Here is a 23120-nt window from a genome sequence, read left to right on the forward strand (position 1 = left end):
AAAAGGCATAGGTCGAGGCCCAGGAAAAGGCCCAGGAACAGAAACAGGCCCAGGAACAGGCCCAAGCCCAGGAGCAGGCCCAAGCCCAGGAGCAGGCCCACAAAAAGATACAGATCCAGGTCCAGGCCCAGGTCCATGCCCATGAACAGGCCCATGAACAGGCCCATGAACAGGAACAGGTCCAAGTCCAGGCCCAGGAGAGCCGCCTCCTCCAGTGGCAGGAGGAGAGGACCGGTCTCCTCAGGGCCAAAACTGACAACCAGCAGGCCCTGGAGGACAAAGACCAAGAGTGGGCAAAGAGAAAATGCTTGATGATGGATAAGATTGCTGTTCTTGAGAGGGACATCAATGAGCTTTTGGAGAAGAAGCAGAAGAAGAAGAAGCATAGCTTGCTGCGTAAACTCACTGATGCCCTTACTCTGAAACGCAAGGAGAAAAAAAAGGAAGAACAAGGAGGACATGATGGAGTCGACTTCCATCTAAGACTCCAACAAATCCTCCAGTTCTTCAATGTGAGCACATTGACACCTGTGCTCACTCACAAACACAACCCCCCTACATCCATTTTCAACCACCCCCTTACGTCTCCCAAATTCCCACAAACCCTTTGCCTTGTACTTTTCCGCAAAAAAAGATATCAACATTAAATCTAAAATAATGTGCTGCCTATATAGCTGTATTTCTGTAGATTTGTAAGTTCCACTACAGTCAATAATGTATGCGTAACTAAACTATCAATTGTTTGTGTGTTTTTTCTATTTAAATGCTGTTAAAAACAGGGCATTCTCTTCTCTCTCTCTTAAACAAACTCAGAAATGGAAGTAGAGCTTCCATGTTACTCATTTACATTACATTTATCTCATCATGGAGTCACATTGTGACCTTAGAATTTGAAGGTTCCAGTTGACATTTTAGTCCAAAATAATTTACTCATGTAATGGACTTCTAAAAGAAGTCTTAATATATTTCTGAAGTTTGATGTAGATGGGTCCATTTCAGTGTCTTCTTTTAAATCACTTTTAAAAACCGTCTGGCTTTACTTGAACCTTTACTGGCTTTTACTAATGTGTTTATAACCTCTCATGTCTTACCTTTTTATACTTTTGCTTTTTATTGTTTATTGTTGTAAAGCACTTTGTAACTGTGTTTTGATTATTATTATAATAATAATTATTATTATTATCATAATTATTATTATTATTATTATTATTAATAACTTTGCAATAGGGGTGTGATGTTCAAAAATGTGACTCAGCCCATAATTACAACCAATAGAAAATAATTAAATTTAAATTCTTAAATTGTCAACATTATAAGCAACTATACTTTTCCTCCACTACAACCTGCCTACAATACAGACAGTCATGGAATTCTGGACAAAATTGTATCTAAAAATAAAAATATTCTCAGATTTGGGTCCGAGGGAAGAAATCTAATCCAATGGGGGTCCGTGGCCCTAATGTGGACTGAATTAGGGGTGCTTGATATGAAAAAGGTTGAGAATCACTGAATTAAGTGATGACATTTTTTTGATAGGCCCATATTGAAAATAACCAGAATTATCCATAATGTTTCCAAGCATCACTATCTACTGTATGTATATTTAAAAATGTAGGCTACTATCATTACCTCTTGATTTTTATCTTCAGGTGCTACATTCATGTTTGCGATTCAGTTTGGTCAGATATACTTTTTTTGTCACATTAAAAGATCCCGGTTTTCTCTTTCCTTACCGTTCCTTGAAGGCATGTTTCTTGGAACAGAGGAGAATAGTTTTGAACAACAATCAACAACAGCAAAAAAACAAAAAAAGACAATGCGCTGGCTTGATGGTCCCACCTCTAACATGCCCATCAGCCAGTCATATCTAAGGATTCAGTGGCCCTTGCCATCCCAGGCCACCCCCTAGACACGCCCCTGCTGTTGTGTCAAAATTTCTATTGTTTTCCATAGCATATGTCACATATCCTCCTGTCTTCTGACATGGGAGGAGTATATATTATTATTGACTATTTATTTCCATACTGCATAGAAATATTATGGTCCTCAGCTATGCAGTATCAATTAAAAGGTGCAGTGATTTAGTATATGAGGAAGAAATACTTACAGGTAATGTGTAGCTACTTAACCAGTTCAACTAGTTTGTCAACATTTACACAAGTTCCAGCCAGTAGAGATTTGCTGCCTACACTCGACATTTGCCGGAACACTCGGATCTGATGGCAGCAAGAAGTTCACTCTCTGAAGAGGACCTGCTTTGTCCTGTGTGCTGTGAGATTTTTAGCCTTCCTGTGTTTCTAAAATGTGGCCATAATTCTTGCAAAGCTTGTTTACAGAAACACTGGGAATGGAAGGGATCTCGAGAATGCCCAGTGTGCCGCACATTGTCTGTCTCCGAGAGGCCTCCTATAAATTTGGCACTAAAGATAGCTGCAGACTCCTTTCAAGAGCAAAGGACATGTGAGGACCAAGAACTTTGTATTCTACACAATGAGAAGCTGAAGATTTTCTGTAAGAATGATGAAGAGCCCATCTGTCTTGTCTGCCAGACTTCAAAGCATCATAAAATTCATGAATTTTGTCCAGTGGGGGAGGCGGCTCTGGAGAAAAAGGTATAGTAAGTTCCTTTAAGGTAAAAGCTGATATTGGGGTAATAAAGGGGGTCACATAGGCCTACAGTAGGGGAAAATGCTTAAAACATAGGATGAAGTTACCTATCTGAAACAGTAAAACCAGAATTGATACATTACTTAAGTTTTTTGGTACAGGTATAGTTATGAAAGTATTTTGTCTAATGATTCTTATGATGAACATTTCAGATCGAAGTTTCCGCCAAGCTGGAGTCCTTGCAGAAACAGCTCAAAACACTGAACAAGACAAAGGGGCAATGGGAGGAAACCAAAAATTATTTAAAGGTAAAAACCATTATTCTATTATATTAAACAATAAATAAATACATTTTCAAATGATTCCAAGGGACTTCAATTTTTTATTATTATTTAATGAGGTAGGTCTACATGTTGCACCCCAAACAGGTTGTTTTACCTGCAGGCAGACAAACCCTCCTTCAGTTCATCCATGTAAATAATCAACCTCTGTTCACTCAATAATTACAGACTCAAGCAGATCAAAATGAGAAAGTGATAAAGGAGGAATTTGAGAAGTTACATCAGTTTCTGTGGGAGGAGGAAAGGGCGAGACTGGTGAAGCTCAGACACGAAGAGGAAATGAAGAGCCAGGTGATGTGTGTGAAGCTGGAGTACATCGAGGACAAGATCAAAAACCTCTCTTCCATTATCAGTGACATTGAGACAGCCATCAGAGCAAGTGATGTGCCCTTCTTACAGGTAAATTAAGAACATTATTCATACAATGGCATTTTATTTAACCTGATGTAATGAATGTGATCTATTTATGTCACTGTTTTCATTCTTTCACTTATAAGGATTACAAGAAGACAAAGAAGAGGTATGTATAACCAATTATTTGCTAAAATTCGGGTAATCTGGGACAACGGGTAATGTGGGACACCTAAGCTCCAGTGTGTTTATTTCCTGTTCTAACAAAACCTAGTCAACAGGCCTGCGTTCAGCCCGACAAAACGTAGCAAAACGTTTATTTAAACGGAAACGGTGGTGCGTTGAACACCCTGTTGTGTTACGCAAGTGTTGCAACTATGGCAGCTGAGAAGGCCATTCTTTGCGTTCTTTTTGAAGAATTTTCAGAGCCTAATGAAATCGGTTTAAATACGTGTTTAATACTACAAAATACGCTCAATGTTACAGTCACTGCCCTTGCCGTCCAGAATAGCAGAGAACATCCCAATCGAGTGAAGGGGTTTGTGGAAACTGTGGTTCCTAATTATAGTGATCCAACATTTGCCTCTCAATTCAGGATGACAAGGCAAACATTTCAGGTGAAGGATAATATACTTCTTACCTTCGAGACTGTGTTACGATCTATATGAGCTAATTATTTTTATTATGAGTATTAGGCCTATCATTATTGCTGATCACTGTTGTTGTAATATGATATTGTAATATTTACCAATAATAATATTTAATAGTAATAGTAATATTTCTTCAAATGGGGTAAATATGCATTTAGGGACTTCCTGAAGTTGCATACATAGTTATTCAAGGTTTATAAGTCTAATGCCGGTAGACACAGTGGGATCTAGCCGTTGAACCCAGCCCACATCGAAGCTGCCCTCTTCACGCCAAGTGAAATGACGGAGAGCATCAAGAGAGACCTCCTAGTGCCCCACCAACCCATCACTCCATTTTCTGCAGGCAGCCATGTGCCCTCCTCACCTCTGTCCTGAGGCCCACCCTATGCATGCCCCTCGTCAGCAGCATCATTGTCAGTGCCCACTGGCAGCGCCCCAGGATGCTGTACCACCTCTGACACATGAGATTGAGGTGGAGATGGCAGTGGTACAGGTCGTGCAGGAAGCGGCAGTCTCATTTAAGAACTTGGTCCAGGTTCCAGTCCAAGAAAGACCAGCCACCATCCAGAAGAGATCACAACCGCCGACCTGAACTTCACAAGCGATGAACATTTCGCCTACGTTCAAGGGAAGGGCAAGGGAAAAGGGCCAAAGCCAAAGCCAAAGCCAAAGCCAGATCCAAAGAAGAAGGAGGAGGAGCCATGCACCATCTGCCACCATGCATGTGGACAGAGATGATCCCAAAAGCGCAGAAGAGTGGCTGTTCTGTGCGGTCTGCAGCCATTGGGATCACGAACCATGTGCAGAAGATAATGGCGTGATAGATGATGATGGGTCTCTCTGCAAGGACTGTTTGTTCCCCGAGTAGCCCCAATTTTGATAGAATGGAGAATTTAAATGAATAACCAAATGAAAAATCCGTTAATCTAATTGTCAAATTATCTAATTTAGGCAGAATCTTTTTTTTTTGGCACAAAGAACACTAATAGGTGTGGCATGTCTCCTCTGGGTATGATATCTACATTCTTTCTTCTGGTGTGGTTAGAAAACATCTTAGGGATTTCAGAAAGGTCTAATGTGTTGATCGAATGTGTTAGATAGATATTGGAATAAATTGCAGAATTCAAAATTGCAAAAAATGTCCCAGATTACCCGAATTCACCCTACTAGCTGTTTGAATAAGACAATGTATTAATCATTTCACCATGTTCCAGGGCCAAATACAACATTCAAGACCCAGAGTGCATCAGAGATATTCTGATAGATTCTGCAAGACATCTGCGATTACTGAAATTTGAAATTTGGAAGAAGATGGTTGAAGTCGTCAAATGTGGTGAGTGACAAGACCATGACCATTGGAAGTTTACTATAAACTACAGGTATTTTCAAACTACTAAAGTTTGTTTATGCTTCCAGTTCCCATCACTCTGGATCCAAATACAGCCCAAGCCAACTTGAGGCTCTCTGAAGAGCTGACCTGCGTGCAATACGGCAGCAAGCAGCTCCTTCCCGACAACCCCGAGCGCTGCAACAGCCGCATTTCTGTGCTGGGAGCTACTGGGTTCATTTCTGGAAAACACAGCTGGACTGTAGACGTGGGCCACGGCAAAGACTGGTACATTGGCGTGGCCCGAGAGTCCATCAAAAGGAAGACTACCATCTTCCTCAACCCGACTGAGGGTTTCTGGGTCATCGGCTTGTGCAATGGAGAAACATACTGGGCTCAGACCTCGCCTCGTACCAGGTTATCGGTGAAGAAGAAACCCCAGAGGATTACTGTTGAGCTGGACTATGACAAGGGGAAGGTGGTGTTCCTCAACACTGCTGATTTAACACCAATACACACATTTAAAGACAGATTCACAGAGAGAATACTCCCCTACTTTGCCCCTGGTATGTATGAGGAGGGGAAAAGCTCCCGCCCACTGACAATCTGTCCAATGACAATATCTATAGATGTACAGTAGACTTGACATAGATAAACAGTCATACAGTTGAGGAAGACTCATGTTAACTAGGTGTGTGTTATGGCTGTTGAACAAGTTGTGTTGGTATTATTCCATGCTGAACACATAGAATTCAGTAGAAACCTGTATGATCATATTCAATTGTATCATTTATAAATGTAGGTCAGGGAAAACAACACTGCATGTACAGTATGTGCCTTATATTTCATCACACAAGATGCCACTGTTAAACAATAAGTGATTGTTTTCATCTTACATCAGCATAACAATCTTCAGTTCTATTAAATTGTACATTTAATTTTAATAACTTTTAATTTTCCTTGTCTTTGCTTTTTGTTTTCCTTTGACATGCCATATCTTTCAGTTTGGAGTCCAGTTTCCTTTGTAGATAGGCTTTCTTGTTGGCGTCCACAGATTTGTCTTTCTTCCCACTGCCAGCATAGAGAACACCTTCCTTGCTTATTCTCATCCGAGCATGGGACTTGGCTTTATCACCACAGCCGTGAACCTAAAAATGTTAACAAAACAACAATCAAATTTTGGAAGAAAACAAAATCAATATGATGTGTTTTGGAATGAAACTCCTCACAGTTCTGCATGGTATTTGCAAATAATTGTGGCATTTGGTTTAAGTGTCAATCACAGTGAAATAACAGTATACTGAGTTTCCCATCTGGCACCTATGTAGGCCAATATAAGCCATAAAAAGTATTTGCAAATACGACTTGGCTGTGGTCTGCTCCTCCATTGCACTCCAGCTCGTCTTACCTCTGGTATGTGGTGACTAAGACAATACTGCCTATTGCAAAATAGGCAAAGTTGTCCAAGTGTGAGCACAGAGGCTTTACACTTGACGAAACTGCACACACTGTCAGCCTTCATCACAGCACTTATAAGTGTGTCAAAGTCGTCATCTGCACCGGCAGCAGCAGCAATGTCACAGGCACCTGCCTTGGTACATTTCTTTCCTGGGAGAGAAATTATGAAGAGATGACCTATTACAGACACACCGGACAAACGTTTTCACACCTCTGACATGTAAAAAGGAATACACTAGAAATTAAATACTTCTACTGCCAACCTTTAGCTGACTTGGGCTTCTTTGAAGTTTGGGCAGTGGGAATGTTGTCCTGATGCTTCTTTTGTTGGGCATTTTCTTCCCTTTTCTGTTGCTCCCTCTTCATTCGCTCCAAGTGTAAACTTTTCAGGTCTAATAGAGGTTCGCACAAAGGCCCCCCTTGGGGTTCTGGGACCCTTTCCTCCTCCTGAACAGATGCTGGTTGTGCCGGCTCCTCAGCTGGCCTCGACCTCAGTGGTCTGGAGACAGTGATGCACCTGTCTTTACCCTCCCCTTTGCTCTCATGACTGAGCCCCAGCTCCTCAGAGATCTGGTGGACCAGCAGGCGGTCATGAGAGTTGAAGGATGATGGGAACTCTAGTTCACTCCGATTTGGGTCCTTCAGAAAGCTCTCCACCTGCTCTCTGATCTCAGCGTATCTGTTCTTGTTCTGCTCTTTCTCTGTCACCGCTGATGTGCAGGACTTTGTGTGCTTATCTGAGCGAGCCGTATCTTCCTTACTGCTGCTGCCAGTGGGTTTCTTCTGTCCTTGCTTCGCCTTGCCTGGAGGCGGATCTTTGACCTTCTGTTTGGTAGATAAGGAGCTACTAGCAGAAGCATTAGCCTTGGTGTCTTTGTGGTCGCGGGTATAGTTCTGTGGCACAATGTCCTGGAGGTACTCGAAGGCTGTTCTGACCTCTCCACACTCAGTCATATGATTGGTCAGGGACTTCAGGAAGGCATGATTCTGAACAGTCTGCGTGTCGCACACCACAGCAAGGTGGCGTCTAGCACGTGTAACAGCCACGTTTATCCTTCTGTCCTCAGCCAGAAATCCAACTTCACCTAAAAGATTAAGAAATAGATAAATACATAAATATGTATGTATTCATGTGTGTATATTAAGGAATAAGTTGCACTTATTAATGCAGCTCATGGTGTAACAGAACCAGGTAGGGCTTCATATCAAGAGATTACCTTTTCTGTTCGACCGAACCAACGATAACACCACTGCTTCTTTCTCTCTGCCCTGGAATCCATCCACTGACTTAATCTCTAGCTCTGGATGCCTTGCAGAAAGTTTCTGACGCAGAAGCTCAACCTTTACAGAGATTTGAGAAAAAAAAACAAAAAAACAAAAAAACTTTAATGAGTTTCTTTTTTTTCTGTCACCTGCCTTAGGAGAACAGGCTAGCTAAATCATTAGCTTTTTCTTTTAATCATTGTTAAAACCATTGTGCTTAATCAATTACTTCACATTAATTCACAGTACTGTTAGATCTTTTGTTTTTAAATGAAGTTCACTACGTTAGGGTTTTTATTTTTTATGAAAGTTAAACTTTGGATCTCTTAGTTTGAGAGGTGCAATACAAATAAAGTTATATAAAATTGTTATCACTACCACATAGTAAAACAGTAGTAGTTAGAGATCGATATTAAAGGTGTAGTTCCTCATATCAGTGGCTTACTTGTAAATTGTATGGGGCAATAACAGCTATGTCTTTGGCTTTTATCCCAGCTTCAGTCAAGGCCTTTATGTGCAGTTCAACAATGTCGACTTCACCTGAGGATACATTAAACAGATAGTTTGATCTCATACCCCACAAGAACCTTAAAATCATTTTCTCTTTGAATTACAGTTTTTATAATAAAAATGGCTAACCTCGATTGCCTTTGGATTGCTCATCTGTGACCTCCATTTCACTCAGGCCACAGCCTGCAGTGTCGATAAGAAGAAGGGGGGTGCTAGTCTCTTCAACACAGGCAACTCCCAGCAGATCTCTGTTTGGATTAAACTCTTATTTTTAACAGTTATTTTTAAAGAGCTCTTACTTCACTGAAATACACAAGTGAGATATTTTTTCATAACCAAGCTTATTCTCACTTTAACAAGTGTCTCTCAACAGAGCTATGAGCAGTCAGTCTGCCCTGGTACATCTCTTTGGAGGCCCACTCCATGATGGCACTGTTCATGCGGTACTGTACTGTTAGCATTCGGACCACCGAGTCCCCATACTTCTGGATAAGTCTCTCCATAAGACTGAGAGACAGGCCTTTTGCTGCAGCCCTATGGGAAACATAAGAGAACAATATGGACCAAACTATAATAAACATGTAACAAACTCAAAAGTTCAGAATTATTTCATTTACATACAGAAAATAGAAACACAAGAACCTGGTTCTCAGTGGAAAAATATCTTAAATGTTCAAGTGAAAGCAAAAAAAGAGAGGAAAACCTTGTTTTACTTTTGTGATTTGATAGTGGGCGGTAACTGCTTGTAGTCTCCAGCCAGGATGCACTTGCGTGCATGGAGCAGAGCTATCCAGCAGCTGCTCTCCAGGGCCTGGGCACACTCGTCTATCACCACCCAATCAAAATGGTCTGCAGGCAGGAACTTTAGAGGGCCGTCATCACAAGCTCCTGTGGAGACACAGACAAGTGGCCTCTGATTGTCTTTTCTTCCATCACTGCTACAACTGAACAACATTTGCTACAGTGCAGGCCATTACTGACCTGTGTTGGTTGATAACACGACGTCAGCACTTTTTAGGATCTGGGTGATGGCTGTCGCTTCCCTGGTTCTCAGCTCTTTTCTTAACTCTCCTATTTCCCTTTTGAAGTTGAACCGTTCCCCTTTGTCACGCATCTTCTTCATTCCCATCTTGAAAATAAACAAAGAAGTAAATATACATACAGTATATTGTATATATTACAAATCATTCAAGACAGCACACGTGCTAGCGGCAACACACATTAACATACTTACAAAAGCTTTATCAATGTCTTTACGGATGTCAGCGATGATGTTTGTGTTGTCACTCTGAGCAAGAACGGCATCCAGCGAATGTTTCTGTATAGACTCCAGTAGTCTGGCAGGATGGCCCAGTCTCAGGACCTTGGCCTTGCACCTGGCTAGCCTCTCCACTAGGTTATCCACAGCCACGTTAGAGGAGGCACAGCACAGGATCTACACAAACACAGAATCCAGTTATCAAAATCACTGCAACTGGACTGAGATGTTCTCATGACAAATGCATCAACCATTGACACTGACAGATCAGCATAAAAGTAGTTCAACCTATTACTGAAATCATTTTATGACACGTTCCACAGCACATCTTTACCCCTATTAGGGCTCATGGACTCACAATATTCATATATTCATATATACACTAGCAACTTTAGGGTAATCTGCACCTTTTGGCCTTGTTTGACTGCTTGGAGGATGATCTCCACCACTGTGGTAGTTTTCCCAGTGCCTGGTGGTCCATGAATCACAGCCACTTCTCTCTGAGACAGGGCAAAGGACACAGCCTCTCTCTGGGAATCATCCAGGTCCGAGTTAAAGAAAGCTACTTCATCTGATGAAGCATGACAGAAACACACACAAAATAAATGTTTTGAGAGTTTCATACTGGTTTGCAAGGCTGTGAAAATAGTGTAAACAGTATACTTGCATGTTTGTGAACTACCACTGAATGTAATTTGAAAGGAAAACCAGACAGACAGTGTCTAACAAGATTTGGTTTGTAAAGCCTTACTTACTTGGCTGTGATTGAGTACCAGGTTCTGAGGTCCCAAAGAAAACATTTATCAAATTGGAGGCTGGTCCACTGCTGTATCCATTCAAAGTATTCAAGGCACTGCAAACAAAAAACACCACAGTGAAAAGAAGTCATTTCAAGGTTTCATAACTAACTTGTATCCATTTTACATGCTCAGCGGTATGTTACATATTAGAGATGTCACTCACCGTTTCATTCGTTTGTAGGTGACATCATTCGCCAACTTTAAGAGGTTGTACAGGGAATCGGAGTCAATACTGAGACCATCCTGAGAGTCCTCGAACGCCACACTTACAGATGCTTGGCTGACCCTCGTCACTATCCCTGTGCCAACCTGACAGGCTGCACTGCATCCACCCGTCTCATACAAGCCAATTATGTCCCCTATAACAAAGGCCAGCAAAAATAAGTAGTCGGTGTGAAAATCTAAGTCACACAAAACCACAGATCAGGCATTTGATTCAACCATCTTACCAGGTCCAAAGCTGTTACTTGGAAGCAGTGAGATACCAAGGTGCTTTCTTGGCTCTAGGATGACCAGTGTCCGGCCATACATGCCTGTGGACTGACTTCCTATCTGTAGTTTCAGCAGGCATACTCCTTTGCTTTGAAGATCCTTGAGTGAGATGTTCTCCTGCCATACTCTAAAGGCATAAAACAAGAGAATATGTACATTTTCACTTTGTACTGACAGCTATCAATCAGGAGATCTTGTGTGAAAAGAGATCTAGGCTACATACCTAGTCTCCTCTATTTCAGCCTCTCTCTCCTCCTGTAGAAGCTCAAGTGTCTTGGACACAAATTGTTCAATTTCCATCACTCACTATAAAGACCAAAACACAATCAATGGTACAGTACAGATCTAAAACAATGTCAGTTTCAAACCATTTGCTAACTAAGATGTAACGTTTACACACTAGGCCACATCTGAGTCATGATACACCTTGTGGATCTAACAGCCAAACAAATCTACTGTATAGCTTGGTATAGCTGTTACATGAAGATAGTCCTTTACTGATTTCGAGAGGTGTTTACAAGTTAGCTAGCTTGCTAACTGCAGCTTTATTAAGTTGGGTTAAGTTACCAAGCAAACCTTGCAAAATGTCATAATACTGACACTCACACATTAGCCTACCTGAGTGGAGACCGAAAGAGCCAAGGACGGAATACAAGCTAACAAATTAAAAGGCTCTGCTAACGTTAAACATGCAGGAAATAGAAGGTATAAGCTTGTCTTCTTTGCTTGGACTATTAGCTCGTGGATTTGAAGAAAGAGAGAAGCTCCACTGCCACCTATCTGCTGAGATGACTTCTCCTCTTGAAGCCTTATTGCCGTTTATAGGCAGCACAACTCTTATTTTGAAAACACAACACGGAAGTTGCACTTCTTCGTTGATGCTCAACAAACACGTTGAGCAAGTTGTCAATCTGGCACTAGCCACCTTAAATGGGGTGATATGATTAACAGGCATCGTTCGGTAATCACCTGTACTGTTTTTCTTTAGCATTATTAACCCGTTTTTTGGTACGATGATTATGTGATTTGGTGCACCCACGTACTAACGTTATTACTTATCTGCCTCATCTCAATCAGGAAGGGAGAACTTGCCCTGCATCGATCTGAACAAACCCATTTTATTTGCTGCTTCGCGACTCCTTTTTAACTCCCTTTTTGGAAATGAGAGCGACGTTAATCCTGTTGCACACCATCTGCTGCTGCTTGATGGTTAGTGCCACACTTTCAAAAACTGATGCAAAGAAGGCGCCCAAAGCTGAGGCAGAGGTGAGTAAGTTGTGGCCCCTAGATTGGGTGTGAGCTGTGTTTGGTCTCAGTCACTGGACTCACCTGAATCTGTCAGCATCGGGAAGTGCACCGTCAGCACATATCAAATGTGATATCACCACCTGACATTTGTCCAGTCAGATGGTTTTTGTCATGATATGGTATAACCAGTTATAGATGGATATCTGTCTGAAATGGGCTAATCTTTCTTTGAACCCACGGTTTTCTGCACTGATAGACATCTCTAGCAGAGTTGTCTGTGGTGGAGAGAGGCCTCGTTGTGTCAGACCCGCAGTGGAGAGACATAGTGAAGGAGGAGAAGAGATACTGTGCTAATATGAAACGGACTTTTCAAGGACCTGTGCTTGGATACATCACACCTGTAAGTCTGAAATCCATTCAGTAATATCTGCATGTTGACTTTTTGCTGTCCAACATATAGTGTGCCCTCATCAGCTGACAACAATGTTATTACCACAACATTAGTGTCTCATATGTAGGTTTATGGACTTGTGTTGACACAATATCTGCATTATATCTCCTATTTTTTCCTCCCTGTAGTGGAATTCCCATGGCTATGACATAGCCAAGATATTTGGGTCCAAACTGACTTCAGTGTCTCCAGTGTGGCTTCAGCTTCGCCGACGGGGACTAGAAAGCTTTGATGTTACCGGCCTCCATGACCACGACCCAGGTAGGTGGTTCACATCACTAGCAGCCAAATACGAAACACTCTTTGTAAGGACTTGGCCTCCTTAGTAAAGTGTCACAACAAATTAATTATGTCAACTAAAATAATCTTTTCTTTCCAGGCTGGGTCAAAGCTGTGCGCAAGTCTAACAAAAAAATCAGGATGGGTGAGTAGATATCTACCTCTCTAATGGCCGCTACAAGTCAACTCAGATTTGTTAATTCGGGTCAGTGCCAGTGATTTAAGTTAATTTGATCCTGACCTCACTGTTCGGTCATTTTCTTTGTCATTCTCAGTGCCTCGACTGTTATTTGATGGCTGGTCTTACCAGGACTACGCAAGTGTACTTGGCAGTGAAGATGAAATTGAAGAGCTGGGAAGTGAGCTGGTGGATGTTGCAAAGGTAATTAAATGCAGAGGCAACATGAGCAGCCACAGTATTGCATAGCGTACTCCCTAGCGACAATGTATTTGTGCTGTTTTCTATCTAATTAAGCATTGGCCTTGCAGACAGAAGGCTTTGATGGTTTTACTTTGGAGCTGTGGAGCCAGCTGGGAGGTAACAAAAGAAAGTGAGTTAATCTATTAACACATCACATCTTTATTATTACTCAAATTGCTTGCTACTACAGTATCAAGTTTGTAATGCAAATAACCAAACACTATTTAATCTATTCCATGCAGGGAGCTGGTCCATTTGATAAAACACATATGTGAGACTTTGAAGGCTAAAAGACTAGACTGTATCCTTGTCATTCCACCTCCTGTGACAAGGTGAATACAATTTGTTTTATTTTAACCAGTATAAATGCCACAAAATTACTGAAAGAAATGCTGAATTTTTAAAATCTTAATATCTTTCCATTATGAACAGCACGGGGCAGCCAGGTATGTTTGGCAGGGAGGAGTTTGAGCAGTTGGCTCCAGTCGTAGATGCATTCAGCCTCATGACATACGACTACTCCAACGCTGGCAGGTGAGGCTCACAGACACAGTGTCCATCTATCCTGATTGGTTGAAATGGAATTGCTTTAGGTGGCATGACCTGAATAGACGAGCAGTGCAGCTAGATTCAGAGCTTTGTCTCTTACATGAAGCACTTAAATACAGTGGTTTGGGGTATTTTTTGTTTCAGACCGGGCCCAAGCTCCCCCCTGCCCTGGGTGAAAGACTGTGTTCTCCAGTTGTCACCTGACAATCAGTGGAGACAAAAGATCCTGCTTGGACTTAATTTGTATGGTCTAGATTTTGCAAGCCAAGGCACAGAGCCCATCCTGGGGGGCAGGTAAGACAACACTGTAATTGCTCGTAATTAGTAATAGTAATAGTGTATTTACATTCGAGCAATTTAAGGTTTCATATATTTCACTCTTTACCACTCCCTCTTACACCGATCTCTGTTTCTCTGCAGGTACATTGAGATTTTGCGAGAACTTAGGCCAAAAATTCTCTGGGATGAATATGCTGCGGAGCATTATTTCAGTTACAAGAGGTAATGATTGTATAATGCTGTTATTTAGAACAACAAACTATGAACAAACTATGGCTGACATCCACTGGCATCTTTTAACAATATTTGTTACTTCCCTTTCATTCTAGGAACAATGCAGTTAAGCATGTAGTGTACTATCCAACTCTGAAGGTAAAGCCCTCACATTTTAAGTTTTTTAAGCTTTGTAGGTAAACACAGTAGCAACCTATATTTTTAAGACATTGTGCCATTTACTATCAAACTTTAATGATATGTTTAGAATTGTTACTGTTTCATGGTGAGATTAAAATAATTACGATTTTTTTTTTATTCTTTTACAGTCCATCTACCTGAGGATGTCTTTAGCTACCGAACTGGGCACAGGAATTTCCATGTGGGAATTAGGACAAGGACTGGATTATTTCTATGATCTTCTATGAGAAGAGAAAGGGACAAGTTTATGACTACGATGGACCTTTTGAACATCAGCATATGGATTCACAATTATCTAATTTGGGTTTTGCTTTCCTAATTTTTTTTCAATCCAAACATGGTAAACCAAAAATACCAGTGCTGTATACAGTGATTATTTTTCTCTTTTTTCTTTTCTGAGTAAAATGAACTCCGGAACCAGCCGTTGACGGGCTTTAGTTAATACTCAACCTGTGCTGGTCTTGGTTTGGGGCTTGTCAGAGGGTCGTGAAAGTTTTGAGGAATCTTATTGTCGGCATGAATAAAACAGGGATTAGTTGCTTTTAAAGATATTGGCAGCAAACCATAGATCTTTTAAGTATTGTTTTATTCATTTTCATGGACAAGCTAAGAAAACTGTTGGACAAACAGCGAGACAGCAGTAATACTTCTCTTTTCTCCCTTTTACACAACACTAGGTGTATGATCAAAATGCATAAAGTTTAAATGAAGAGCGGTACATTTTTGTCCTCAGGCCTTGGAATTCATATTTAATTTCTCTAACCTCTCCTCACTGGTCCCGAATACTCAGGTAGAATTCAGTGGAAATCCTCTGACATGTTGCTCAACTCTGCCCACAAACTGTTTTGCTCTTGGATTGAGCTTTGCTGTGAAGATGCATCTTGGACTCATTTCCCTTCTGTTGCGTTGGATGTCTTTAAGCTCCCATCTTCCATGTCTGTTTGAAGATACTCAGACTGCATCTGCTTCTGACATCCCAAGGTTTTTTTTTATTTTTTATTTTTGACTCAAAACATTTATGTTTTGAGTTTGTCAAATGGCTTTTTATTAGGTCTGTAATTAGGACATTGACAAGTAATGAACTGTATTTACAATGTTGCCAGACATCTCTCCTGACTCCGCGTCTTTCCTGATATTTGTCCTGGATGAATGTACGCTTCTTTACATGAATATCAATTTGGAACAAACACGTTCAATCTGGAGTGTGGGCTGGAAACATTTTGTCTGGTAGTTTCACTTGCCACTACAGAGCAGGATTAGGTTATTTACAGCAACTGAAGTTGATAGCAGATTCTGCCCAGTTACCAGGTGTCTGTCTATGACTACATGCATGGCGTCCTCTTGACTTGCTGAAAAACAAAGAGATCAAACATAAAAGGATTGTAGTTTTGTTTTAGGTATGTTAATTAAGCATTTACTCAGTCCTCTTAGCATCTGGTAATTTGCATTCACCGTGCAGCTCACCTGTGTATGATCCACCACTGTCTTTCACAAAGTCTTCCACTATCAAGGGCAGGTTGGCAAAATCCGGTCTCCGCACCAGCTCAAAAACTGACGGCTTGCAGCAAAAACAGTTACATTTGGTTACTACACTGCAATACACACTTGAGACCAGGTAAATGCATAAATATTTTGGGACATATTCCCCTCACACACTGGAGAAGTCAGACACTAACCCCTGTTAGACTGTAGCCACTGAAGATCCACCTCTGTCCCTCAGTGGCACAACACAAAGCTGACACTCCTTGTCCCACTGCGCACACAGGCTCTGCACACAGAGAAAGACAGTTTGCATCCACGTCTCTACACCAGACCTGTGCGTCATGCCGGCCCCAAATGAGCATATGCTATAACTGTAATGGACTGTTTTCAAGATTGCAGACTGACTGGATTCCACAGGAGCCATACACTCACTTTGCTGAGAGATGAAGTGAGTGAGAATGCGGTGCAGAGAGCCGCTGTGTGCCAGGTCATTGAGCGCTCCGGGGCAGTCTGGGATGAGGAGCGCTTGGTACCGGGCACCTGGAGGGGTCATCATGACATAACCTTGAGCTCAGCACAGTCCAAACAACACAGCAGCAAAAGGCAAGAGAACAGTCAAATGGGTATCATGTAAATAAACATTTTAGTCATTCTCACCATCTATAGATTCAAGTTTGGCTGGTGTTGCATAGGGTTTCACATTGAAGTCCTGCACCCATCTAGCAGTGCTTTCATCGACCCCAACAAAGTCTATAGGCTTCCCCTGCAATTCAAATAATAACTGTGAGACATATGGCAGGAAAGTTTACTTTGCTGCACATTTTGTCAGAAAAGGAGTCTTACCCCAGGCGTTGCTGTCTGGAGGTTGAACACTGAGCTGCAAAGACTGAAGGATTGATGGAATGATTTTGCAGACACTCCTGAATGAACAAAACGCATCAATTAGCAAATGCACGTGTTGGAGCGTATAGGCACAGGACAGCTGCAGCAGAAATATTTATAACCGGTTTTCCTGATTTCCTGATTTCCTGTACGGGACCAAGGCTTGGCTAAATGTTGACAGTGATGCTTTACTTTGGACCACAGCTAGGTGGTGGAAGTAACATTAAGATAAAGAAATATCAGCTGCCTTTGAAATATGAAGTGTTGCAGAAAACTTAATATTGGCTAATTCATATGTGTGTCATTGTGATCGAACCCTAACCCTAATGTAACTGCTGATGCACGGAAATCAATAACCCACCTTGAGGAGAAGCACTCGCCACTATCAAACAAGTTGGCTTCGCAGACATTTCGTGCAATTCTCTGTAGCCTCCGAATAAAACAGTTATTTAGCTTGTTTGAAGTCAAGGAGGTTTTGAGTGAAATAAGGCGGAAAAAAAACAATAAAGGGAAGTGTTGTCAGCTGACAACAACATCCGCTAAAATAATTTCAAAATAAAAGTTCGGTGTGAGGCGGGAGCAAGAATGTAAATGGTCTGTGAAAATCACTGGCAATAATAAATGACAACAAAATTAATACATGTGTTTTAATTGCATTCCAACAAACATATATATATATATATATATATATATATTTTTTTTTTTTTTTTTTTTTTTTTTTTTACATATTTATCTTTTAAATTAGCTGGTAAACACTGCTTTTAAACGTGTGACATACATAAAAATTCAACTATAGATTACAAGACAACACCAACAATTTTTGCAAATACTCTCTTGAACTCAACAAAACATCTTAAATTGTCTGCTCATTAAAAGAAATCTTCGGTTACAAGGTCATCCACTCAACTTTAGTGAAAATGTATTGAAAATATAGAAAGCATGCATTGGAATACACAGAACAGAGCAGTGCTGTCCAGCAGCATGACCGCTTCACCTATAAATGTGTTTCTTGAAAATGATCATGTCACAATTTTGAAGTATAACTTCACAGCATTCTAGAATTGTGTATATTAGGGACATAACATATATAACCAAACATTTGGTGATGCCAAACTCAAAAAACTCAGTATGGTTCTTCTTTTAAATTTCGATAAAGGCAGCAGGTAAACATCATCCCCACGAGCTGAAAGAGAGCGACATTATAGGAACTTGTTAATACCACACTGCACACAAAACCAAACATTGTACACAGAAGCTGTTTCAGCTGCTGCAGCAGTGAGTCACATCAGTAACTGTTTCACTCAGTGGTTTATAGGGCTTTACCTGGAGAAATGCAATCCCTATAGCCACTGCACCAAGAATATGCAACTGACTCAGGATGAAGTCCTCTAATTTCATGATGCAACCTCCCTGAGAGCACAAGAAAGGGGAATAAAATGAACACACTGTTATAATCCAAAGGTTATCCACAGCCAAACGGACAGCCATACCTACCTCTACCTTGTAGATGTTGGAGGGATGGTCCCTTTGGCCACAGTAGTCAGTGGGGGTTTTGCAGCAGCTGTCAGGAACCAGCCTTTTGTTCTCCACTGCCTGGATCCACACACTGGCTGACCAGTCTGAGGAGTTATTACTGCCACAACACTTAAACTGAGACGTAATTGGCAGCACAGGGTGGAACAGGATAGAAAAACATGAGACAAGGATACAGTTATGACTGAACTTAAAATGAGTTCAACACTGATTATGTTCACATGCAGCAAAATGGGGCTAATTTACTCTCATTCCAAATTAATTGACTGCGTAAAAACACCTCAACCAACATAACATTCCCCAGTCAAACTGAAACTTCAGAGCCAGTGTGCTTTTCTCAGGCATATAAGCAATAAAGCTAATGTTGTTATTCTCCTTTTCAGTCAGGTCGGACGGATACTCCTGTGATCATGAACACATCCCACTTCCACACCTCCTGCTGAAGCTTGTCCACAGCCTGCGTGATGCTCTCCTCACCCGGCTGCTGGTATTTCTGCTGCATGGTCTCCCTCAGGTTCTGTCTGAGCTCCTCATCCAGCTGTGGGACAGGAAGGAGCAGGACTTGAGTGACTGCTATCTGAGAAGAATTTGTCACCTGCACTGATGTGAGTTTCTTCTGGGCAACCCCCCCCCCCCCCATTTCATAAATATAGCCCATGGTCAAGTTTCTTTCCTCCCTTGTAACATTCCACTGTACCTGTCCAATGCTCACATAGCTCAGAGTATATGAGAGCTTAGATCCTCTGACCCCCACACCCTGTATGAGCATTCTTTAAATATTTTTGTAAAATAAAAAGAAAATAGTAGTGTTGCTTCAGTGAAATCTAACCATCTTATACCAGCCTGTTCGAGAAACAGTTTGATATAAAAATGGAAACGGGTGACAACAGATTACCTGGTAGCAGAAAGGGAAACACTGGAGCAAGAAGAGGGGGAAGAAAGAGAGGTGAGTGAGAAGGATGGAAAAACGGACAAATGAAGAGCATGCACATATGCATGCAGAGAAAATTTCACAATAGTGTACAGTGACTGTGCCATTCCCTTGTTTTGGGTAATACGAAAAATGTAAATAGAGACCATAGAGAAAAAGGAAAGGGGTTTGAAATCACATTACGGACAATTTACAGTATTAGTATAAAATACAAGCAGAGAGAAATACCAAGCCAGATTAGTATTTGGTGGGGTGAGATAAAAAAAAAAAGAAAAGAATTGAATAGAGCAAAAAATATGAAGAAGTGCAATCAGGTGGTTTGGTGGTAAAAGAGTTTTAGCTTCCAATGTTTATGTTGAGAAATGGCATTATGGGACTGATATCTGCCACTGCACCTCAGTCATAAATCAATTTCAGTAAATTCAAAAGATTTACCTCTTGGTAGTTGATGTAGGCCAGTACACCAGCAACAACTTCCAGCAGGAAAATACAGAACAACAAGATAAAATACTGTAGTGGAGAGAGAGACAGAAAATTCAGTAGAACAGTGTTACGGTTATGACATTCATAATAAGCATTAAAATCGGTGCAGTTATGCTGATTTAAAAAGCCAAAAGAAAAGTTATGCTCCAGATAATGCATGACTAAATTGTAAAAAGGAAGTTATTCATTACAAAGGTCATGGGGAATCTGAAAATAGAAATAACGTCACAGAGCTTGTGCAGTTTTGCTTCTATTTTATATTCTCTCACTCCGTCTGTCTGTCCGTCTGTCTGTCTCTCTCACACACTCTGAAGTCCAAGCACCCGCCTGTGATGCCCCTCATTCCTCTGGCATGAGCCACGCTCTAAATCTAAACTCTTAAAGATACACTCTGCATTACTTTGTCTGTTATATCTGACAGTCATGCATTTCTAACATAATGAGCTTCACTGTATACATGCAGACCAGACAGGTCACCCAGGATGAACTTTTAATACACCTAAACTCAAACAAGGTTGTGTGTATATAAACAGAAACTCTTATCACTGAATTTGCCTTTTCCTTTTTTTTCTGATTCCCTATAATGAAATGATGGGTTAATGCTTGGGTTTTATCTAAATACAGAAGTATAATGATCTGTATAATCATTGTACTAGACAATTAATAGATAGTTATCTCATATTTGCTGTTACTGTCTTGTAGTAGTAAATAACACAGCCATAATAAAACATTCAATTATAATGTGACGGGGCGGTGTGTTGTGTTACTTTGAGTGACCCTCTTACCACAGTCAAAAGGCTCTTCATCTCCTTCAGAGTGGCACAGCACCCAATTATCCCCGTCACTACCACAATGGCCCCAGCGGCTATCAGGATGTACGCCGAGGCTGAGTAGTAGCTGGAGTTGAGCAAACTGATGTACTCGCTCTTCTCCACCACAGTCCACACTCCCACCGCCAGCACGGCCCCACCTGCCAGCTGACAGAACGCAGCGTTATCGGCTCAATTCAAACCACATGGTCGTATCAAGAATGCACCACATAATTTAAACCGGCTCTGTGTAGCTCCTTGCCCCACTAAAAACGCAGCAGTGATGGAAAAGAGACACTGCCTTATTCCTTATTCCGTGCCTGTAGGCCTCAAGAGACTTGCAGCTAAGTTTGTTTTTTATTGCGTTTATCTAGAAGCAGATAAATCACACTTAGTTTCTGAGTACACACTGTGTGGGCATGCATGGAGCAGACTAGGATTGTTTCTGTCCACACTTAAGGCCTAAAGTTAAGAAAATAAAAGTTCTATAGATGTAGGCCTAGATCTGTCTCTGGGTATGCAGAATTTATTTTTCCTCCTTAACCATATTAACAGACTGTGTCTTTTATTGTTTTTCACTGTGCATAAACTAAATGGTACTGTAAATGTAGTTTGTAGAGATAGTATAGAAAATACTAATACAGCTTCTAATTGTACATAAGGAATGCAATGGTTATTCAGGGTAAAACATAAAGGCAGGAATATTGTAAATTTTGTCAGCTGTTGCTGTCAAAAATCACCCTGTATATCTGTTGCATCTGGAGTGAAGCAGAGTATAATGCTTCACTTAGAAGTTGATCATTAATGGGACTCAGTGGAGCCCTGCAATGAAATGGAAATGGGGGATTTTGTTGCCTTCAGTTCAGTGGAAATCCCAATACCTCCTTGTTGTCAACTTACCCAGAAAAGAACGTTAAAAATAAAAAGGAGATATTTCAGACAAACTGTCCCGCACGTGTTTGTTTTTTCACGCCGTGCTTCCATTCTGAAAAGAAAAATGTACATGTGTTACATTGTAAGTTGAAGTACAGTTTTGCATCAACAAGTACAGAAGAAGAAAGAAAAAAAAAACACTGAATACAGTACAACCAAAAATGTGTCTGGAGAAGATTAAATTGCACAGATCTTCAATGCTGAACCTCCCTCTAGAGAATGAACACAAGATGCTCTCACAGCAGGCCATATCTTCCAACGCTGCTCTCATACTATAGCTAAGATTATGATCGCATGACTTCCTGACTTCCTCTATACTTGCATGACACTAAGTTAAGCCTATCACTGCTGTATCTGATTGAGACTGGTGAAGTAAGTTATTCCTCTGCACTATGAAGCTTAGGCAAGGCCACATCCACACTAATATGTTTTCGTTGGTTAGAAAATAGGACTATCCTCTTCCAGTCTGAAACGCTCTAGTTCTGCTTGTGTGGTGTGAAAAGCTGATTATGGAACTGAACTCTAACATACACACCTACGTTAGAGCTTCTCTGACAAAATATTTAATCTTCTTTAAGGTTTTAAATGTATTACATAGATGTGACATAGAAGAGTACATTTGGTGCATTCCAAAGCATGCAAAAAGTTAGCACAACACAGTGCGGCGGAGAGAGACTATACTGATGAAATAAAATACGTTGTGGGGAAAACTACTTAACAACTTGTCTCACATGCCAACTAGCAGACAGATATATATGTCTCCCATCCCAGTAACTTAACCTGGTCTCCTTACACCCTGAAACTCAACGACATACTGTTGGATTTCTCCTCTTATTTTATGACTTAGTCACAGTCTAATTGTTTTTTCCTAAACTTTTGAACTTTCTTCAGCCACTGTCAAGTTATGACTCTCAGCATCATGAGAGATGGTGGTGTTACATTTCAGGTACCAGTGAACATCTCTTTTTGGGGAATTAACAAAGTAAGGGTATGAAGGATAATATAATCATATCAAATAAAACATTAAATACACTAAACACATAAAAGATATAATGCTGTTTTCCAGCCATTAGAAAAAGCACTCAATGTGTGAATGTGATTGTCGAGAAAAACAAAATTCCTAATGAACTCATATTCAGAGTTATTTTTAAACCATTGTGTCATGGAAACATTCCTCTCACCCGTGACTAAAATACTCCTACCTGATCTTGGGACGGTGGGCCGTGAAGGATGCAGATTATTGGGGTAACGTCTTCCAAGCTCCCACTAACCCCCCGTCTCTGTGTGCTGCTCTCTTTGAAGGTTAAGAGCAACAGGGAAAGTTCTCAGTTGACACTCAGACCCAAGCCTACTACCCAAGCGTCTGAGC

General features: G+C 41.0%; 5 protein-coding genes across 6 annotated transcripts; 2 read left to right on the plus strand and 3 right to left on the minus strand.

Moving 5' to 3' along the window:
- Positions 1-2210: 2210 nt before the first annotated feature.
- On the plus strand, positions 2211-5918 carry LOC139658195 (zinc-binding protein A33-like). The gene is made up of 6 exons (XM_071536260.1): positions 2211-2612; positions 2820-2915; positions 3117-3347; positions 3446-3468; positions 5164-5282; positions 5366-5918. The coding sequence occupies exons 1-6, from the start codon at positions 2220-2222 to the stop codon at positions 5914-5916; spliced, it is 1413 nt and encodes a 470-aa protein (XP_071392361.1). The 5' UTR covers positions 2211-2219; the 3' UTR covers positions 5917-5918.
- Positions 5919-6226: 308 nt separating this feature from the next.
- On the minus strand, positions 6227-11776 carry ighmbp2 (immunoglobulin mu DNA binding protein 2). Its single transcript, XM_071536259.1, has 16 exons — positions 11676-11776; positions 11281-11363; positions 11015-11184; positions 10729-10924; positions 10521-10618; positions 10173-10336; positions 9742-9942; positions 9489-9636; positions 9221-9395; positions 8859-9041; positions 8637-8755; positions 8443-8537; positions 7952-8075; positions 6998-7819; positions 6685-6884; positions 6227-6424 (listed from the first exon to the last, which is right to left on the minus strand). The coding sequence occupies exons 2-16, from the start codon at positions 11355-11357 to the stop codon at positions 6227-6229; spliced, it is 2970 nt and encodes a 989-aa protein (XP_071392360.1). The 5' UTR covers positions 11358-11363; positions 11676-11776.
- Positions 11777-11923: 147 nt separating this feature from the next.
- On the plus strand, positions 11924-14962 carry chid1 (chitinase domain containing 1). The gene is made up of 13 exons (XM_071536278.1): positions 11924-12018; positions 12135-12323; positions 12562-12705; positions 12885-13017; positions 13136-13180; positions 13311-13417; positions 13525-13586; positions 13699-13788; positions 13889-13990; positions 14150-14299; positions 14426-14506; positions 14614-14656; positions 14827-14962. The coding sequence occupies exons 2-13, from the start codon at positions 12219-12221 to the stop codon at positions 14923-14925; spliced, it is 1161 nt and encodes a 386-aa protein (XP_071392379.1). The 5' UTR covers positions 11924-12018; positions 12135-12218; the 3' UTR covers positions 14926-14962.
- On the minus strand, positions 14949-17577 carry gatd1 (glutamine amidotransferase class 1 domain containing 1). Of its 2 annotated transcripts, XM_071536279.1 has the most exons (7): positions 17424-17577; positions 17024-17100; positions 16838-16943; positions 16613-16720; positions 16375-16466; positions 16163-16256; positions 14949-16047 (listed from the first exon to the last, which is right to left on the minus strand). In XM_071536279.1, exons 1-7 carry the CDS (start codon positions 17470-17472, stop codon positions 15932-15934), a joined length of 642 nt encoding a protein of 213 aa, XP_071392380.1. In that variant the 5' UTR covers positions 17473-17577; the 3' UTR covers positions 14949-15931. The 2 variants fall into 2 exon arrangements, with proteins under 2 accessions (XP_071392380.1, XP_071392381.1); XM_071536280.1 differs by lacking the exon at positions 16613-16720 and having other exon boundaries at positions 15910-16047.
- Positions 17578-17813: 236 nt separating this feature from the next.
- cd151 (CD151 molecule) lies at positions 17814-23091 on the minus strand. Its single transcript, XM_071536262.1, has 8 exons — positions 22954-23091; positions 21719-21803; positions 20795-20986; positions 19962-20036; positions 19029-19133; positions 18557-18712; positions 18386-18472; positions 17814-18245 (listed from the first exon to the last, which is right to left on the minus strand). Exons 2-8 carry the CDS (start codon positions 21800-21802, stop codon positions 18186-18188), a joined length of 759 nt encoding a protein of 252 aa, XP_071392363.1. The 5' UTR covers position 21803; positions 22954-23091; the 3' UTR covers positions 17814-18185.
- Positions 23092-23120: the final 29 nt, after the last annotated feature.

Source organism: Centroberyx affinis, unplaced genomic scaffold, assembly GCF_046629955.1.
Source record: "Centroberyx affinis isolate AG114_WGS23_722 - 3 ecotype Tasmania unplaced genomic scaffold, CSIRO-AGI_Caff_v1 ptg002853l_1, whole genome shotgun sequence".
Classification (NCBI taxonomy): domain Eukaryota; kingdom Metazoa; phylum Chordata; class Actinopteri; order Beryciformes; family Berycidae; genus Centroberyx; species Centroberyx affinis.

Coding starts and splice junctions, on each gene's coding strand:
- gatd1 (XM_071536279.1), bottom strand. CDS start 17,472: ATGTCTGCGAAGCCAACTTGTTTGATAGTGGCGAGTGCTTCTCCTCAA. Junction 17,101..17,423: donor GGCGAGTGCTTCTCCTCAAG/GTGGGTTATTGA, acceptor TTGTTCATTCAG/GAGTGTCTGCAAAATCATTC. Junction 16,257..16,374: donor GTGGCTACAGTCTAACAGGG/GTTAGTGTCTGA, acceptor TTTTGCTGCAAG/CCGTCAGTTTTTGAGCTGGT.
- chid1 (XM_071536278.1), top strand. CDS start 12,219: ATGAGAGCGACGTTAATCCTGTTGCACACCATCTGCTGCTGCTTGATG. Junction 13,181..13,310: donor TAACAAAAAAATCAGGATGG/GTGAGTAGATAT, acceptor TGTCATTCTCAG/TGCCTCGACTGTTATTTGAT. Junction 14,300..14,425: donor GAGCCCATCCTGGGGGGCAG/GTAAGACAACAC, acceptor GTTTCTCTGCAG/GTACATTGAGATTTTGCGAG.
- ighmbp2 (XM_071536259.1), bottom strand. CDS start 11,357: ATGGAAATTGAACAATTTGTGTCCAAGACACTTGAGCTTCTACAGGAG. Junction 9,943..10,172: donor CAGTCAAACAAGGCCAAAAG/GTGCAGATTACC, acceptor GTGTTTGTGTAG/ATCCTGTGCTGTGCCTCCTC. Junction 6,885..6,997: donor GAAGCCCAAGTCAGCTAAAG/GTTGGCAGTAGA, acceptor TTTCTCTCCCAG/GAAAGAAATGTACCAAGGCA.
- LOC139658195 (XM_071536260.1), top strand. CDS start 2,220: ATGGCAGCAAGAAGTTCACTCTCTGAAGAGGACCTGCTTTGTCCTGTG. Junction 2,916..3,116: donor AAACCAAAAATTATTTAAAG/GTAAAAACCATT, acceptor CAATAATTACAG/ACTCAAGCAGATCAAAATGA. Junction 3,469..5,163: donor TACAAGAAGACAAAGAAGAG/GTATGTATAACC, acceptor ACCATGTTCCAG/GGCCAAATACAACATTCAAG.
- cd151 (XM_071536262.1), bottom strand. CDS start 21,802: ATGGAAGCACGGCGTGAAAAAACAAACACGTGCGGGACAGTTTGTCTG. Junction 19,134..19,961: donor CCTACATCAACTACCAAGAG/GTAAATCTTTTG, acceptor CCTGTCCCACAG/CTGGATGAGGAGCTCAGACA. Junction 18,713..19,028: donor TGGACAAGCTTCAGCAGGAG/GTGTGGAAGTGG, acceptor ATTACGTCTCAG/TTTAAGTGTTGTGGCAGTAA.